This window comes from Vanellus vanellus, assembly GCF_965231255.1.
Source record: "Vanellus vanellus genome assembly, chromosome: 2".
NCBI lineage: Eukaryota > Metazoa > Chordata > Aves > Charadriiformes > Charadriidae > Vanellus > Vanellus vanellus.
This window is the reverse complement of record NC_138906.1, coordinates 133703432-133722269: the sequence shown is the minus strand read 5'-3', so window position 1 is coordinate 133722269 and position 18838 is coordinate 133703432. Positions and strand designations below refer to the sequence as shown.

At 39.0% G+C, this 18838-nt stretch overlaps 1 protein-coding gene across 1 annotated transcript in view; it reads left to right on the top strand.

Annotated features, from left to right (window-relative positions):
• Positions 1–18838, top strand: part of NCOA2 (nuclear receptor coactivator 2) — a gene marked incomplete at its 5' end in the record, with an annotated part of 76322 nt that overhangs the window by 20332 nt on the left and 37152 nt on the right. The window contains 7 exons of the mRNA XM_082499003.1: positions 3128–3231; positions 8327–8504; positions 9918–10103; positions 10985–11086; positions 11180–11320; positions 14727–14874; positions 17091–18360. Of these exons, the coding sequence (XP_082355129.1) occupies positions 3128–3231; positions 8327–8504; positions 9918–10103; positions 10985–11086; positions 11180–11320; positions 14727–14874; positions 17091–18360 (2129 nt within the window). The remainder of the gene's footprint in view (positions 1–3127; positions 3232–8326; positions 8505–9917; positions 10104–10984; positions 11087–11179; positions 11321–14726; positions 14875–17090; positions 18361–18838) is intronic.

Sequence of the window (18838 nt, the reverse complement as noted above, 5' to 3'; positions counted from 1 at the left end):
AGAAATTCATGTATCGGTTATTGGGTTTTTTTTTTCCAACCTTCCTGCAACAAATTGTTGTTCTCAATTAGCCCCACGTGCTGTATCACTGAAGAGATTTGTGTTTCAAGACGTTCCCCATGCTTGTCTGTCAGGACAACCCTGCTGACAGGGTTCGCGCTTACATTTTCTGTATGTGCTGATAGAGTCTTCACAAGGGGCTTTGTAGTTTAGTCAAAAATGGATAATTTGCTGCGCAGCTTAACATTATCACTAGCTGCAGTTTATAGCTTCGATATAAATTACTGCTGGTCCTACTCAGAGGCTGTCTGAGGCCATGGTTTCCTATACAATGCTACTTAAATAAATGTATAGGGACCTGTGGCCTGAATGAGTAGCCTCTTCTAAGCTCTCTGGCCACGTAACTTCTTACACAATTAAGTTACAGATCCAATTATGAAGTCCATCATGTTGGAGCACTTGTGTTTCACAAAGCTTTCTGGAATGCTTAACCAAACGTCATGAGTAGTGTAGTGTACGTTGTCACCGTCACTGGGAGAGGCCGGTAGGCGACACTTGTGCGTAAATAGCGTTTTCGCGTTTTCTCCAGTTGTTACACTTCTTCCATGAGCAAGCACTGTGTTTATTGATCCCACAAAGGTGTTGGGCCCTCTGTGGAAAAGGGTGTCTGAGGGAAAAGGAAATGGAGGCGTCGGATGGTTGTGAGGGACAGCTGATGAAGGAATGGAAGTGGTCAGAGATCAAAGGGTTGAAACGGAGAAACATCAAACCAGAGGGGAAAGCGGCCGCTGTCAGGGACTGGATGTGAGGCTCAAGACATCCTTGGTCTGTCCTGGTATTGCAGCTTTTGCATTGATGACCATTACAGTAATTAAAAACTTTCTTCTCTTCCTTTGTTTAAAACCTCGCCTGTGCACATAGAAGAGAACAGTTGTTTTTGTAGATATCTTATTGGTGATTTGTATGAAGTCTGTGCTTGTAAGAGTGAAAAAAATCTTCAGCAAATGTTTTGTATTGTGTGAAAAAATCATCAGTTAAAGTAGTCTTCACAACTCAGTGAAACCTGGAAATGCTGGGTAGTGAGTGTGCTTGCAAACCGGTGCCGTGCCATATTGCGGCCCCTCCATTTCTAGCACATGGAGTATAATCCCACGTTCTTCGATGCTCACCATGGTATCAATAGCTGAAGCAGTGAGGGGATGACAGCAGGAAGCTGGTATCTGTATCCATTATAATATTTTGCAGTGTGAAACTTTATGCTACCAGGAACAGATGGGAAACAAATATCATCACTGACTTTATTAAAAGCTCAACCCTATTTTTAGAATCTTTCAGAATTATTTCACAATTTTTAGAATTGTTTTCAGTATTGTATCATCATATGGTGCCAACTCTGCTATATTTTAGTATAGGAAGGATTGTTCATTTTTTACTGTTACACCTAATCTCTGCTTTTTGCCAAAAGAAGACGAAAGAGAAAAAAAAAAGAAAAAAAAAAAGAAAATCCCACTGCGGTCCTCAGTCCAAACCAGAAATACTAATTTTGTATCCTGGTGAGTTTAAGTGGCAGAGGATGGGGTTAATAGTTATTTCTAGCTTATTTATTTCTATCAGATTATGCTAATCAAAGTGATTTAAAATTATTCCATTAGTTGCAACAGTCCATGTTCAGAACAATTTTGTTTCATCGTTATTCACAATGGTGTTATATTGTGTATGAACACATGCTACGAGACAGCTAGGATTTTCGTGATTCTCTTTTTCATGAAAGCAAGAAACTGTAGAAATCTAGGATGAGACAGCCCAAGTGACCAAAGCCTTATTGCCAGCAGGTGATTGCTGATAGGAGAACAGGCAGGGGTTCTCAGAAGTAGTTCCTTTACTCTATGTCTAAGCAACATATATTCACGCTGACCTTATAACCTCTGCCGAGGAAGAAGTTCAGAGGAACTTTGGCTGCTGTATTGCAGATCTACAGATAGTGGAAAATACTGTGCAACTGGATACGTTTTAATTTGTATGACTGATGCTTTAATTTTCACTAAGGGTGATTTTCCGAAGGCCCTTTGCTCCATCTGCATGCGGTACTTTCAGTAATTTCAACGATGAATCTTCTTCTGGTTTGTTGTTGTAGAAGGCATAAATTCTTGTTATCATAATTTCAGTGTGCTTTCCTGTTTATTAAAATAATCTATTGCATAACATTAAAAATAAAAAAATCTTTAATGATTTTTAATATTGTAGATTGCAGTATAGCCCTAGCTTTTACATGAAAAAATAATAAAATAATGTTTTGAGTGTAGAACAAGCAACAACAACAAAAAAAATCACTCGTTTCATTAACTTGTAATGTAGAATATGTATTTTGTATAGTGTTTTTATTACTTCACCCTTAACAACTAATATCATTCTTGGAATAGAAAAATTGATACAGTCCATTACTTGATAGGAATTATAAACTCTCTTGATTTGAAAGTTCTAGTATGTTCGGGTATGATCTGTGATACTGTATATAACATATTGTAATATGTGGCATTATGCTCCAGAAAACTTAAATCGTTACTTTCTCGCCTGTAATTTTCAAATGCAGCACTTGAAATTGTATGTAGTTTTAATAACATATTGGTAAATAAGGCAGTATGAAAATTATGTGATAGTAAAAATGTGGGTGGAGGCATGGGAACAGAAAAATGAGACTGCTGTTTCTCAGTACTGAAACAGTAGATTGCGGACTTATGTTTTTCCTTCTAAATATAGCGATCGTGGAAAAGTTGTGCAGCTGTGAGCTTTGCATGCTCTTTTAGATCAGTCTCTTAGTACACCTTGATCCTGGTTCTTGCTCCTTCCACCTCCATGAGGAGTCCTTGTCTTTGCCCAGCGTTATGTCTTGTAGCTTAGTAAAACGTCTAGCAGAGAAACAGCAGAAATTGTTTCATTTGTGTCATAAAACTTCAAAACTGAGAAGCAAATATACTGGTTGTGCTTCTGTTGAATCATTATGGGAGACTATTTAATCTCATTTTCAGAATTACTGCACTGTAACGGTTTCATAGCTAGTCGCAATACACTGTGGGCTCTATCAGAGAGCACTGCTCTGTCATTTAACACATAGTTTTCTTTATTGCAGAAAAAGCAGCAGCAGCTAATGAAGATGAAGTGCAAAAAGCAGATGTATCATCTACGGGTCAGAGTGTCATCGACAAGGATGCGCTTGGACCAATGATGCTTGAGGTGAAGAGCACAAAATTCCTTTATTTAAGCCAGTTCTGCTCCCCCTAGGATGAAATGAAAAAGCGCATTTGGAGGTCGCTGTAAAAGAATGGTCGAGAGAGCGAAACCATCCTGGCTATGTAGAATTATGCCATTTAAGAGCATGTTTAAAGCAGCATATTTCTATTGGATTCACTGATGAAACTCTTTTTAACATGGGGTGGGGAGAGGCAGAGAAAGAGATAATTCTGCTGCTTTGTAACACAGACCACCTGAGGGGCTTCGTTTGGTAGCAAGTCTTGGGTGTCTACATGTGCAGGTTTTATTTGTTCTAAATCACGATGGGTTTGGAAGACCTGTTGTACCTAAACATTGACTTACGTATACGGTAGTATACACGTGAATAATACTTCCTGTAAAATTGCATGTCATCGCTATACTGTTTTAATGGCTTATCATTTCAGCACTTACAGCATGAATCTTCCCTCTAGAATATGAAAGTAATCTAGGAGAGCTTTTCAAGATGTCTATTTCAGTTTGTTCAGTGAAGATTTCTGTCTGATATTAGCTGTTATTTTGAAAACCCAAAAGGCTGCGTGGTTAAAAACCTAGCTTCTAAATGTATTAATAGTAACGTTGGGTAGGTATGTTATCTGGGATCCTAATGTCATATGCCGCTGTCCTTTGGCACTACTGCTTTATCTACTTAGGCTCACTTGCAAACTGTTTATTCCTGTTCTGTGGGCTTTATCTGTAAGGAAGAATAAATGTTACTTTAGATAAAACAAAACACAAACTCTGCTAAAGGAACTGACTTTGGCAGAAGCATATTTATTCTGTCTTTTCTGAATATTGCAGGAGCAAGGTGCATATTGTAACAGTTTTAAGTATTTGCATTGTTTTTCATGATTCGTTACATGAAAACATAGCTTTTGGTACTACGTGCAAAATAAAGGCTCCAAAATTACAGTACTGAACAAAAGAAAGATTAGACAGATTGAAGTGAAAACATTCTTTGAAAAGCGGGGGTAACAAATTAATTTATTTAATTTAATATTTATTATACATGCTCACATTTTGATTTTGCGATCAAACAAGGTTAAACATCCATCTCTTACATTGCTATGCTAAAATTTAACTTCCTATTTATTTAGTTGTAAGGACCTGTTTTAATCACAGGGAAAGTAAGGATAAGATTTTTTTTTTTTTCCTGGCTTATCTTGCATTATTGGCTGTTGCAGCAAACATGACATGTAAAATCACCCGTCTGTTCCATTATTCCATTTAATTTAGTTTTCCTTCACAGTAGAACCATTGCATATTAACAATGAAAGATTGTAGAACTAAATTAATAAACTGTGGTCCTTTTGCACTAAGAAACTTAAAAGGACTGAAAGTTGCTATACGTTTACTGTGAAAAGACTACAGATACTTTCTTTGTGTCTTTATCTACTTAAGGAAATGCAATTAAGTTATTTCATCTTTACAGAACCCCTTTATACAACCTCTTCAAAAACCTACCCTTTTCCATTGCCAAATAATAATAAAAATGGCAATGCTGATGAACAGTTTATTAGTTGATTCAGTTTAGAAATGAAATTGTCTGTTTTTATTAAAGAATAAAACTGAAGAATCCTCAAAATGGTGAGCGTTTCCAGCTGAAGAGAGAGAGTAAAATTCATCAGGCGGCTGCCCCGAGGAATATTTTAACATATTTCTTGGTTAAAGCAGAAAGTAAATAGGAAGAGAGGATGAAAAAATAGTCAAGAGAGAGCTGACAACATCTCAAAGAACACAAATGTATTTTCCATTCTAGTAGATCATCTAAAATAATATCTGTTCTCTTGTTTTCTCTGCCAGCATGTTGTCCATTATTTGTTTCCCCATTGTACCAGTAGCTCTGAAGAAAAGTTTTTTGTTGTGGTTGCATACATGGGGGGACAGAATTAAGAAATTATTGCAAAAGTGGAAGCTTCTAAAACATTTAAGTGGCTTGGTGCATTAACTTCCTCAAAAGCCTGCTGCTGCTTACCTACAAGATTATTTTATTAATAGAATAGAAAGAAATGGGAGACTGGCATATAAGGCCCTGTGTTGCACAAGGCTCAGATGACCACTTCGGTGGTCCACCCAAGAAGTAGCCCTGAGGAAATGGCACAGAGCGCTTCCTTGCCGAAGAATCACAGAATCACAGAATTATCAGAGTTGGAAGGGACCTCTAGAGATCATCTAGTCCAACTCCCCTGCTAAAGCAGGATTGCCTAGAGCACATTTCTCAGGACTGCATCCAGGCGGGTCTTGAAAATCTCCAGGGAAGGGGACTCCACAACCTCCCTGGGCAGCCTGTTCCAGTGCTCTGTCACCCGAACCGTAAAGAACTGTTTCCGTGTATTTGAACGGAACTTCCTGTGTTCTAACTTGTGCCCATTGCCCCTCGTCCTGTCACTTGGAACCAATGAAAAGAGCCTGGCTCCATCCTTCTTCAACCCACCCTTTAGATACTTGTATGCCATAATCAGGTCTCCCCTCAGCCTTCTCTTCTCCAGGCTAAAGAGTCCCAGCTCTCTCAGCCTTGAAGTAGATGTAGTAAGAAAATAGTAGGGAAAACTGAAGATTATTGTGGGATGCCAGTAACTCTCATAATCTCTTGCTTCCCATCTCTGTCTTTGAAAGTTTTCTCCTTAGGAATCTGATAAACATCTGCTATGGCTTTGGTTTTGCAGTCCCTTTGAATTGATGTAAGCGTGGACCACTGCCAACCAGAATGGTTCAGCCAAACCCACGCCCTTCTGTCAGCTTTGAACGCCGTGTGGTTTCATGGTGGGCCAGTTCAGGGGACTGATGTGGCTAGCGTCTATTTTTTTTCTTGCATTAGTTTTCAGCCAAATCAGTTCTCTGGTCCGGCTCTCCGTATCCGCAGACAGTGCAGGGAGCTGTTGTGATGTAGAAAGGACGAAAACGAAGGGGTCATGCTTACATTGGCTTCAGCCTCAATTCATTGAATCTTGTAAATTGTTGTTGGTTAAACTAAATACTAGTCAGCAGGAAAATGTCATGAAAGCACATGGCAAGGAGGGAGCTCTCCAAAGAAAGTGAATTAACCAGAGGAACCAAAAATGATCAGAAAGGAAAACAAGGCAATGATAAAAAACAAAGTCAGATATTAGCATTTGTGACAACAGGAGAAAAAAAGACCTAGTTTATCTTAATTTAGAGGCCGCTAGCTAGGAAAAGTATGTACTTGTACATTTATTTGTGGGGTTTATTATTTTTTAATTTAAAAATAGAACAAACAAAGCATTTGGCAACCATTGGCTCAGCCACTCTGCTCGTGTGTTGTGGTTTCAGTAGCCCTCCCCTTTAGCAGAAGCCTTAACTAACTTAGTTTGGAAAGGATCTCCAGAGCTTGTGTAGCCCCACCTCCCACTGCAAGTAGGTCCAACTGCAGCAGGTGGCTCAGGTCCGAGTCCAGCCAAGGTTTGAATATCTCTGGGGGAGGAGATTTCACAGTCCCTTTGGGCAGCCTTTTCCCATACCTGGCCACCTTCATGGTGAATTGTTGGCTTTTTTCTTGTATCTCCATGAAGTTTCCTGTCTTGCAACCTGTGTCTGCTGCGTCTTGTCCTTCCCTTTGGAACCTCTGAGTAGAGCCTGGCTCTGTCTTCTCTTTAGCCTTCTGCTAGGTGGCTGAAGACAGAAATAAGATCCCTCCTTAGCCTTCTCTTCTGTACTGTCTGGATTAGCTAACTGCTCAGTAGGGTACAATATTTTTCATATATATCTGTAGCCTGAGGACTTGAGACCTGCCTGCTAAGACCACCACACAAGTTGTACAGTCTACGAGTTCGATCATATAAAAAATTGCCACATGCCTGTGTACGCTTGCTATGGCAGCTCCACCTTGTTAGACTGTTTTGCAGTGAGCTGAGTTCAGGTTCAGTCCTACCAATCCTTAAGAGAGGTGAATAAATCGGGCAAAGCTGCAGAGGTCTGTATGGGTTAATTATTAATTGAATGCTTAGACCAAAAGCTTTGGTGCTTTAAGTTTAAATGTATCCCCCTTTATCTGCTCGTATGACATAAAGTTAGAGGGATATATCCTGAAATATTTCTGCCATCCACAATCACGCTTGCATCTTAAGGAAAAGAAAGTTTGCCTGAGGAGTGCTTACTGATACTCAAGTTTTACTTTATCCTCATCAGGTAGAAGTGATGTAGTATTTGGCTTAGGCTCCAGATAACATACAGCAGATATCTTGGAAAGAATGCTGCAGCTAAGTTGTCACCGTCACAAGAGATAAGGGGGAAAACCAATCAGCAGAAATGACTAATTTAGACACTTCCCTGCAGAAACTTTGGAATACCACAGAGCTGAGTTGAAGAGGTGAAAGTCTGATTCCTGTTCCTTGGATCATGTGTGGACTAAATTAAACTGGTGTCAAATAAAAAAAAAATAATAAATGAAAGCAGTCCTGGGAGTAGGGACTAAAGCTGCTCCATCCTCGCTGCTCACTGCCTGCTCTCAGCTCCCTTTGCCCTTCTCTGCTTTTAATCCCTCGCGTTCCTGGCTGCATGGGGCCTCGCTTCTATGAAGATGCACTGCTGGGGATGGGGAGAGAGCCTTTCTATTTCTTTCTGCCAGTGTTTTCCTTGCCTTGTGCCAGCACACCTTGTGATGTTTTCCTGGGATCATTCTCCCTGTGTGGCATAGAGGAGTGAACAGAACCAGTTTCTGGTACAGGTTTCTTACTTCATAGGCAGGCAGATAGGTGGCAACCTCTTCCATTATTTTTGTTTGTTTGTTTATTTGTTCGGGGCGGGGGATTTCGTTTGTTTTCATGTGTGGGTTTCATTAGTTTGCAAGATGTGCACCTTCTGTGCTTTGACATTGTTTTGATATAAGTAAGATTTAGATGCTCAACCTGAAATGTGTCCTTTGCTGTTACAGACAAGAATGTAAGAACTGGGATGGATGCATACAGATTCAGCTATGTCTTCTGAAGGGAATATTTATTTTCTGGGTATCTTGTTGTGAATCTCATTGTTTGATATTGTGTTTCTCTTTCGTTCTCTTTTTCTCTTTCTCTCTCTGGCTCCCCTCCTCCCCCCCCTTTAGGCCCTAGATGGGTTCTTCTTTGTAGTGAACCCAGAAGGTAATGTTGTGTTTGTTTCTGAGAATGTGACGCAGTACCTAAGGTACAACCAAGAAGAGCTGATGAACACAAGCATATATAGCATCCTGCACGTAGGGGACCACAATGAATTTGTCAAAATCCTGCTGCCAAAATCTTTAGGTATGTATCTTTTCCTTATATCATACCATTATTTATTTACTTTGGTATCATAAATCAGCATTTCAATACCTTAAGTTAATGTCCTTCCACTACTTACAGTTTCATCATATACACTCTATTTATTTTTAATGTATATATAGGCTGTATGAATGATTAATATTATTCTCAAAAGCATCCTCCACTCTTTTCAGATTGTTCTTTGTTAAAATTACTCTTCGTAACTCACGTTAGCTCATATTTTTAATGGATCTCCAGAGTGAATCACTAAAAGACAGCATTAGCTTTGTGAACTCTCTGTTAGTTCTCTGTCTAGGCCGGTTATTCTAAGAATGGCCCAAGAAAGGGGGATTATAAAAGAAAAATCAGAAAACTCCTTATGTTAGAATTTTTATTTCAATGTTTTTAGTCTCACCAATATTTATCCTTGTCTTTCAAAATGGTGTTTGTTAGTTGCAGCCATTTTTGGATTCATATTAATATTGGGTTTAATGTCATTGGGTTTTGGAGGAGGTGAAAGAGAAAGTCAATACTATGTACCTCATTTACTCACAGCCATTTTAAAAGTATTATGCAATTCACTTTAGCATTTTATGACTTCACTTATAAACCCCTGAACAATCAAAAATGTAAATGACTAAACCCCATAAATTACTGCCTTTATTGCATTTTATGACTGAAGAGGGCAGGTGAAGAGTATTTTAAATATGACCCTGCTATTTCCTTATGTGGTGTTACATTAATTCGCTCTGACTGATGTCCAGTACCTATATTTGTGCATCTCAGGATTTTGTTTCCTTTTTTACTTGTCTTAAGCACTATGTTAGGCTTTAGTTTTATCCACCACTGCACCCAGGTCATTCTCCATCCCTTTAGTCTTTCCGTTGTAGCTGAGGCTATGTGTTTCAATATATTCCTGATTTTATTTTTTCCTATTTTTATAAATGCCTATTAGTTTCCTTCCTTTCTATTTCTAATCTGGAGACAGATTTTTATACAATGCTGCTGTCTCTTTTGTATTAATCACTTTTAAATTCACTGGACAGATCCCACATACTGTCTTACTTCTTCCAGGCACATAAATTAACTTGATCTACCCAGTGGGCTTTTCACTATGCTGTATAACTTTTACACCAATATTTAGAATTTTATCCTGCTTTTCTACTATGTCTTTAAAAGTCACTTGAAAAAAGCACGATAGCTGAACAGATTAGCAGTGCTCTTAAAATCTGAGAATTTTATAAATTACCTTGTTATGGTGCTGGCTTGGGCTCTAATATTAAAAATAGATTGTTGTTGTTAAATGAGCTTGTTTCCCAACCAGTCTGCAAAACACCTTGATTAATTTCCTGTGGATAAGCAGGAGAAATGACTGCTAGCAGATTTATCTCACTATATGATCTTTGCTTTGCTCAGTGAACGGGGGATCTTGGTCTGGTGACACTCCTAGGCGTAATAGCCATACCTTTAATTGTCGGATGCTGGTAAAACCTCTTGCTGATTCTGAAGAAGGCCATGATAACCAGGAAGCACATCAGAAATATGAAACTATGCAGTGCTTTGCTGTTTCTCAACCAAATTCCTTCAAGGAGGACGGTGAAGGTAATTACCGCTTTCGGTTTGTGTTATTTTCTCTTTCCATGCTGTTGCGGGTCAGCAGTTTTGGTGCAGTTGATAAAGCGAGGGAAAGTTGATAACGTGGCTTCTAAATCCTGAAAAATGGAAAAACTTAAGTTTTTTTCCTTTTTTATTTAGCTGTAGAAGTGTGCTTTCATCTTGGATTACTTGCATGCACCTATTTGTTAAACGACTATAGTTGAAATTGAGAAACTCTGTTTACCGTGAAGAGATATCCTAGTTTTGTATCACTGCAATTGTGAGAAGAATGTAGCTGACTGGGAGGAAAGTTTCAATGGGCACTTTCTTGAGTTCTTAGAATTTGCAGACAATTGTGGTTCACCGTTTCCTTTACCATTTACTACTTCAGCAGGTATATTTCCTCAGATTGTATTTTAAGTATTCAGATAAGTAAAAATGGCTTATTACAAAGCTGCTTTCTCAGGGACAGCAAGCATTTGGGGCATGTTTAAGAAATGTGGCTTAGAAAGTACAAAACGGTGAGTGTCGAAGAAACGTGCTGTCTGTGCATGCCGTATATTCTTTTTTATTACTTATCTCCTGAGTGGTTGAGCTGCCACAGGTATATGCATAAACAAATGTCAATAATTTTGGGCTGTGGTGGAGTCCTTGATAATTTTTCTTCTGAAAAAGAAAACAAACCCACCTCTCCTGTGTTGTTTAATGTTGTTAGGAAATAAAGAAGACGTAAAAGCACTGAGTTCTATCTGTTCTTTTATTGGTACAAAATCTATTCTTTTGGTCCAAAAATATTTAAAGAACTTTGAAAAAACATTTCTGAATTCTTTGTGGAAACAAAATCTTCCTCTTCTATACAAATTACTGAAGTAACGTTTTGCTTTAAGATTTGCAGTCTTGCTTGATTTGTGTTGCAAGAAGAGCTCCAATGAAGGAAAGACCACTTCTTCCTTCTTCAGAGAGCTTTACTACTCGCCAGGATCTACAAGGTATTGTGAAATAGGAGTTTTTAATTCTTTATTTCCCCACCCCACCCCCCAAAGGGGAAATTGCTGTAAAACAAATGTTTTATCTGCTATCAGGCAAAATAACTTCACTGGACACAAGTACCATGCGAGCAGCTATGAAACCTGGCTGGGAGGATTTGGTGAGAAGGTGCATTCAAAGGTTCCATTCGCAGCACGAGGGAGAAATATCTTTTGCCAAGAGGCATCACCAGGAAGGTTAGGTTTCATATTTTTAGCACTTTCTATATTTAAACTGTTTGTCATTTGTATCTCTTGGTTGTGTTCTCTTTGTTATGTTTACATGGAGTGATCAAGTGCTACTGCCAGTCCCTTTTTCAAGCTGATTTGCCTAACACATGATGGCCCTCTCTAGAGAGGTTTTGCTCCTTTCTCCCCGTTTGTTTTAGCCTGCTGTTACAACCGTATATATTGGAGGGTGCTTTAAATCTTCAAATTGTCGCAGTTATTTTAGAAAGAAAGACCCTTGCATCTTGCCCACCAAAACATTCACTACGCGTTATTCTTCAGAACCTCAGCTCACGCGTTGCAGTTCACTGACCTGTATCCCTTTTCTCTACAAAAATGGACTTGTACTGTCACATTTCCTGTGAGAAACACTCAGTGTGAATTATCAAAGATGCAGCACTCATGCTATCTGGAAACCTACATTGTTGTACTGTATCTAGCTGATAAGTGCTACAGGATACACCACAAGCCCATCTACTCAGCCAAGATTATGGTAGGTAAGATCTAGGAGAGTACTGCGCTGTGAAAGGTTCCCCATGAGGTTTCGGTGGTAGCGACTGGGTGGGGATTTTTCTTTTCATAAAACCCTGATACTGCTAATTCTAGTGACACAGATCCAAATTACTAAAACCGAATAGCACTTTACAGTCCACAGGAAAGTCCTTTCAAAACCAGTGGGGAATAACTCGAACATTTCCAGTGCAGGAACATCATTCTTTGGGTTCATGTTTATAGAACAGGGTTTACAGCTGGCCTGTAGCAAATAGTTGCCATGGTCATTAAACAACTGGCATGCTGTCTTGGAAACTAAATTGTAACTGGAATCTCAAATTATTCCATCAAATACACACACACACACACAAAAAAAAAAAAAATAAATAAGAAAAGAAAAGCTTTAGCCAGCAGCATTAGTTAAATATTCTTTAATATGTTCTGCTTTCATGAAACCTTCAGGTTTCATTTTGGGAATGTAGGGGCACGGGAATACTGTCATATTTTAAATAACAGCTTTTGGGGCATATATGGTAGGAGTGCTAAAAGTTCACAGCCTTATGCTCTGATTTCGGACCGAACTGAAGAAGGTAGTCTGCAATTAAAGTTACAGCAGGGGTTTAGAGAGCAGTTTCAGGTAAGGACCTGTCTGTGCCAGAGATTATTTAGGAGTTTCTGTTATGGCATCCAGCCACTTATTACTTCAGTCCTCTTCAAATGATTCCTGACCAAATTAGCAGCTTCTACATCCAGTGTCGAGATTTGAGTGGGTCCTCTCTAAGCTATCTGTGAAGTGATAAAAATATATGTGTTTTGGAGTTTATGCTGTATCATTTTGCAGGAGAGGCTTAGGATCGTGGTATAAACTGTGGAATTAGTCTAAATGAGGGGGCTCTTCTTGTGGAAGTGAAGAGAGGAGGGAGAAAAACCTCTGGAATTGCTTTTCTGCAAAGGATCCAGTACTAGAGAGGAATAATGGCTGAAATGTTTCCTTCCCCTGCCCTGCAGCGTGCAGAAGAAAAACAAGGCATATTTTGAGCAGTAGCATCTTTGCACTTGACTGAGGAACCCCTTGCATTTTTTAAGTCATTATGGTTTGGGACTAGAAGCAAAGAAAGTAATGCTGTCCTACATGTAATTCAGTGTTATGGTGTGGAAAAAAAAAATCAGCATTAACTTGATAAACAATAAAAACCACAGAGTTTTCAAATTAACTCTCAGTAAAAAGTGCAAAATATATGGTAAGTTTTTATTGGCCACGGTCAGAAAAATAGCATTTCCTCAAGAGGAATACGGAAACATTCTTGTTTGCTTAAAGAATTAGTTTGGAAAATGATTTAAGTAGAGATTTCACTTGTATCCTGTTGGCATTGAGTACTGGAATTTCCTGATGTGGTATATGCTAAAGTTAAGAGCTTTGGACCTTCTGGTGCCCAAAGGTTAAACTGAAACAATGACATACCTAACAGTGAAATTTTGCTTTGTATTGTTTCACAGTTGTAGGTTTTTGTTTTTCTTTACATTTTTACTCTGAAAAACCCCTTCTGGTTGTTTAAATTGTGCTTCCTGTTTTCTCACTGCCTAAATAATACTTTAAAACCTTGCAGAACAATATATAACAGTGGGGGGGGGGACGGACAGGGAAGGAAAGCAATCATAACCAGTTCTGCAAGGCTGAAAATCTGGTAGCTCTGTAGAGGAGACTATGTAATAAAATCACACTTGGAAAACTGTGTCATTTCATTACAACAGGAAATATTAAAAGACAAGCAATGAAACAAAGATCAGATGATATTATTAATTTAAAAAAAAACAAACACACACAAAAAATGTGTATGTGTGAAAAAATAGGAAATGAAAAGTATTTGTAGTACTTCATTCCTATTTTTTCTCTCAACAATTATATGAAAATTCTGAAGTTGAGTGTTTCCCTCCTGCCATATCTGCAATCCAGATGTAATAGCTTTTGGACTAGGAGTTGAAAACGATCAGATTTGTTTCATTGATGGCAAAGGGCGAACAGTAGAATAAATGTTTGGAGATTTGCTTTTCCATAACATGATTTTCATTTTTAATTAAAGAAATGTCACAGGGGTCTACAGAAGTTAGAGAATTGAATTTGTTGAAGTTCAGAGTTACCCTGAAAACTTAAGGGCTGCAGAATATGTGCAGTGAAGTCAACCCCAAACTTGAATTGCAGTCAGATCTAACACTGGGGCAGGATAGCACAGCCCCAGTTCTGGTTTAGGTAATTGTATTTGTAATTTGTTTGAGCTGTATATTTTTGTATTTGTTCTTTAAAAAGTAATCATTTCTTTTTCCAGTTCTTCTCATTTCTAATTGTTCCCATGTAAGAGATTTATGTACTTTTTAAATTAAAGTAGTAGTGAGAGTAACTGCTGCAAGATAATTTAAGCAGGCAATAAGGAGAAAAAGATACAGGCTAATGGAAACAGATGATGTAGAAACTAAAGGCGTTTATATTAATCATCATGATGTAGATGGTTCAGATGAAAAAAATGTATGAGGAACAAAAGGAGTTAGCCACATATTTGATGAAAAGTGAAACGGACATTGAGGACTTCTTGGTCTACTCCTGAAATATTCTGTATTTCGTAGTATCTGTCCCGTGATTGCTGTCGCTCTTACAGTTTTTTTTATTACCTTAGAGTACATGGAAGCATTTATTTTATATGCATCCCATCTATTTATTCTCAAAATTTTTCTTCTGTGTTTTTTTTGTTTGTTTTTTTTTTTTTTTTTTAATTAACACAGTGTCTGTGGTATCAGTGCTAATGGATTTAGAACATCAGATGTTGAGCATCTAAGCTAACTGTACTATAGTTTCTTATTAATTTAATTCTGTCATTTTGCTTGCTTGCAGTACTACGGCAGGGACTAGCATTTAGTCCTGTTTATCGGTTTTCCTTGTCTGACGGCACTATCGTTTCTGCCCAAACGAAGAGCAAGCTCATCCGTTCTCAGACGACTAGTGAACCTCAGCTTGTAATCTCCTTGCATATGCTTCACAGGTAATCCTCACCAGTTTATTACATCCACACTCTGCACAGAGACAGGGAAAGTCGAAAGTTGCCAAAGCAAATAGATTGTTTAAGGCTGATAGACGTTCAGTTGACCTAGAACTGACAGCGTGAAAACAAAATAAGTTTTTGAATTCAATGCTTACAGCAGGAAAAGACTGTAAGATTATTTCAGGACTTACAAATGGCATGCTGGATTTTCACATCAAGATCTTCCATTAAACAAAATTTCCTTTAATCTCATGTCCTTAGATTCAGTATTTTAATTTCCTGTATTTTGCATTGTAGACAAGAAACTTTCCCAATGTACTTAAATTTAGAAAACTTTGAAGGATTAAATTCCTGAAGTTCATAGTCAGTCACATCTTGGGACTAGGTCTTCTTTAAAGAATATGTTATGATTATTAGAACTGCATTTTAGACAAACTGCATATTTTAATTCCTTGTCTCTCTTCATTCCTTGTCTTTTCTGGTGCTTGGAGTCATGCCTTTCACATGTCCAATCCTGAGAATTGCCACCACTATTGGTTTGTTTGTTTTGGTTTGGTGTTTTTTTTTTTTTTTTTTTTTTTTTTTTTTTTTAAAAGCACAGACAGTAGTATGTTAAAGTCAAGGATAAGTAATCACTGACCTCAGAACTTCGGTGTAAAATTTGAATTAAGTCATTGCATGTCCTGGTACGTTTGTGTCAGATTTTTTTTTTCAGGTTTTATTTACTGATTATAATTGCAATGATGTTTCCCTGTATGCACAGTATCACCTTTTTGAGAGGAAGACAACAGCTTAGAGCTGTAATTAAAACTGAGACTATTTTACAGATATTGTAGATTTTGAAAGTGACCTGACCAAAAGCTCTCTGAAATTTGTTTTCTTTGGATTGCTGAATATACTTGGTATTTCATGAAGTGCTAAATCTTAAATTTAAAAAAGCACCATTAAGTTAAAAATGGTACTTCCAAATATTCTTGCTTTTTTCAGCAGAACACTGGTACTATTGTAATAAGGTTTTAAAAATCCACCTCTCTTTTTATAGTTAATGTTCTTCACCTTTGCCTTTATACTTAAGGCAACAAATGCAGAGTAACAAGCTTCGCTACTCTGTGTGCTTCAGTTCTTTCACTTCTCGTGCTTCAGCAAAATGCGAAGGTTTATCTGCACTTACCCTGTGCAAGTAGGAATGGTTTACATCTCATCGAAAATAATGTTCCCTTAGTATTTGGGTTTGGAAGTCCAGAGTTGATTTGATTTTTCTCAAAACCTCATTTTTGCCTTCCTAATCTACTTGACTCTGTCTCTTTTATAGCTTTTAGCATTTGGGAATATGTCTGATTTTTCTGATTCAAGTTTTAGCACAGAAGTAAAAAGTACACCGCATTTTCCCATAAACTAATTAAAATCTACTGAAGAAAAGAGACGTGACCTTCAGGTGCTCTCACAAGAGCTTTTTCTCTGTGTGCGTGTCTCTCTTTTGTTTCCTCCATCTTACAGCCTACATCTCTAAAATAGGAGTTTCAGCTCCTATGCGTGGGGGTTTTTTTCTCTCTTCTTCTCTTTTCCTAAATGCTCATGCAGGACTGGATTGCTAACAGACTGTTCCCATTCTGAAGGAGTATCCAGTAGTTCTCTTGGCTCACATGCTGTTTTGGAGCAGTATCGCAATACTCTGGCAGTGTAGAAATGCAATTTTTTCAACTTTCTTTTCCCTATGAACTTTGTGGGCAAATAGCCCACTCCAGCCTTGTGGTGGGGCTAACTCATAGAAATCCAAAACTCCGGCAAACAGCTGTCCACAGCTGTCTTGTCAAACATGTATTTGTTTGGGTCATGTGTTTCAGATGAGATTTCTGTCAGCTCTAGAAGTTAGCTCTTGCTGAATTGTAGGGAAGAGATAAACATTAAAGGGAGAGAGCCTGAAATTGTAACCTATCTGCATTTCTAATGACTATCATTTAAATGAGGTATAATTTTGTTTTTCCTCTCTTCCACCGATTTGTTAATAAGGTGCTGAAAAACCATACCGTTAACGTGCAGCCATGTTGAGAGTTGCATATCACTTTTGTCAAATTGTCAATTTGCTTTTAATTGTAGGCTTGTTGTGTTTATTTTAAAGCGAGGTTTGGGGTTTTGCTTCTTTTTCTGTAATGTAATTGCAAGTCGGCCACTATCATTTTAGCTAATGGGCTGTTTTTCTTCCCCTTGCCACATAGAGAGCAGAACGTCTGTGGAATGAATCAGGATTTGACTGGACAAGGAATGGGGAAGATACTGAACCCGATTAGCTCCAGCAGCCCTGCCCATCAGGCCATGTGCAGTGGGAACCCAGGTCAGGATATGACCATCAGTAGCAATATAAATTTTGCCATAAATGGCCCAAAGGAACAAATGGGCATGCCAGCAGGCAGGTTTGGTGGTTCAGGGGGAATGAACCATGTCTCGAGCATACAAGCATCCACTCCTCAGGGTAGTAACTATGCACTAAAAATGAATAGCCCCTCACAAAGCAGCCCCGGCATGAACCCAGGGCAGCCAAACTCTATGCTTTCCCCAAGGCATCGCGTGAGCCCTGGAGTGGCAGGAAGTCCTCGAATCCCACCCAGTCAGTTCTCCCCTGCAGGAAGCTTGCATTCACCCGTGGGAGTCTGCAGCAGCACAGGAAATAGCCATAACTACACCAACAGTTCCCTGAACGCACTTCAGGCCCTCAGCGAGGGCCACGGCGTTTCTCTAGGATCATCGTTGGCTTCACCTGACCTAAAAATGGGAAATTTACAAAATTCCCCTGTGAATATGAATCCTCCCCAGCTAAGCAAGATGGGAAGTCTGGACTCTAAAGACTGCTTTGGACTATACGGGGAGCAATCAGAAGGTACAACTGGACAAGCAGAGAGCAGCTGCCATTCAGGAGAACAGAAAGATAATAGCGATAGCAACATGCCACCGGTCGTCAGTGGCGAGAGACCTGATGGACAGAATAAACTGCACGACGGAAAAAGCCAGACAAAGCTATTACAATTGCTGACCACCAAATCGGATCAGATGGAGCCTTCGCCTTTGTCCAGTACCATGGGAGATGTTAGCAAGGACTCCACAGGAGGGTTGCCTGGGTCTGGTTCAGCACATGGAACCTCGCTCAAGGAGAAGCATAAAATTTTGCACAGACTATTGCAGGACAGTAGTTCTCCTGTAGACTTGGCCAAGCTCACAGCAGAGGCCACAGGCAAAGAACTGAACCAGGAGTCCGGTAGCACAGCTCCTGGTTCAGAGGTGACTGTTAAACAGGATCCAGCGAGTCCTAAGAAGAATAATAATGCACTACTTCGCTACTTGCTAGATAAAGATGATACTAAAGATATTGGTTTACCAGACATACCCCCAAAACTGGAGCGGTTGGACAGTAAGACAGACCCTTCCGGTAGCACAAAGTTAATAGCTATGAGGACAGAAAAAGAAGAGATAAGCTTTGAGCCTAACGAACAGGTAAGCAAATCTTTGCATTACATGTGAATGAGATGTTCTAGGCCTGCGTTCCTGCCGTCTGACTTCCTCTAAGAGTAACTTCTTGACACTTCTAGAGGCTATTACCTGTCTTTTGAAATCCAGTCCTCACTCAGTTTTCCAGTTGGTGTTACTAAGTTGCGATCATCACCCTGTCTAAAAGAACAGACTCTGCCTGGGAGGAGATGGATAACGCAGGGACTCAACGCTGGGGAACCTTTCCCAGTGTAGTCAGACAAAGAGAAAATACTTGTAACTGTTTAACTGTTGGTTAATGTTAACTTATTTACAGCTTTTCTTAGGCTGCTGTTGAACTGCCGTGGGCTAGGTGGGCTCTTGACCTAGTTTAGCACCGCAACTACACTTCTCCCATGTAAAGCAGGTTCATGCTCAAGGACAGGAGTTGTTTGGAAGGACTGGTACCAACTTTGCATTACTGGTCTTTGTGCTATACTTGATC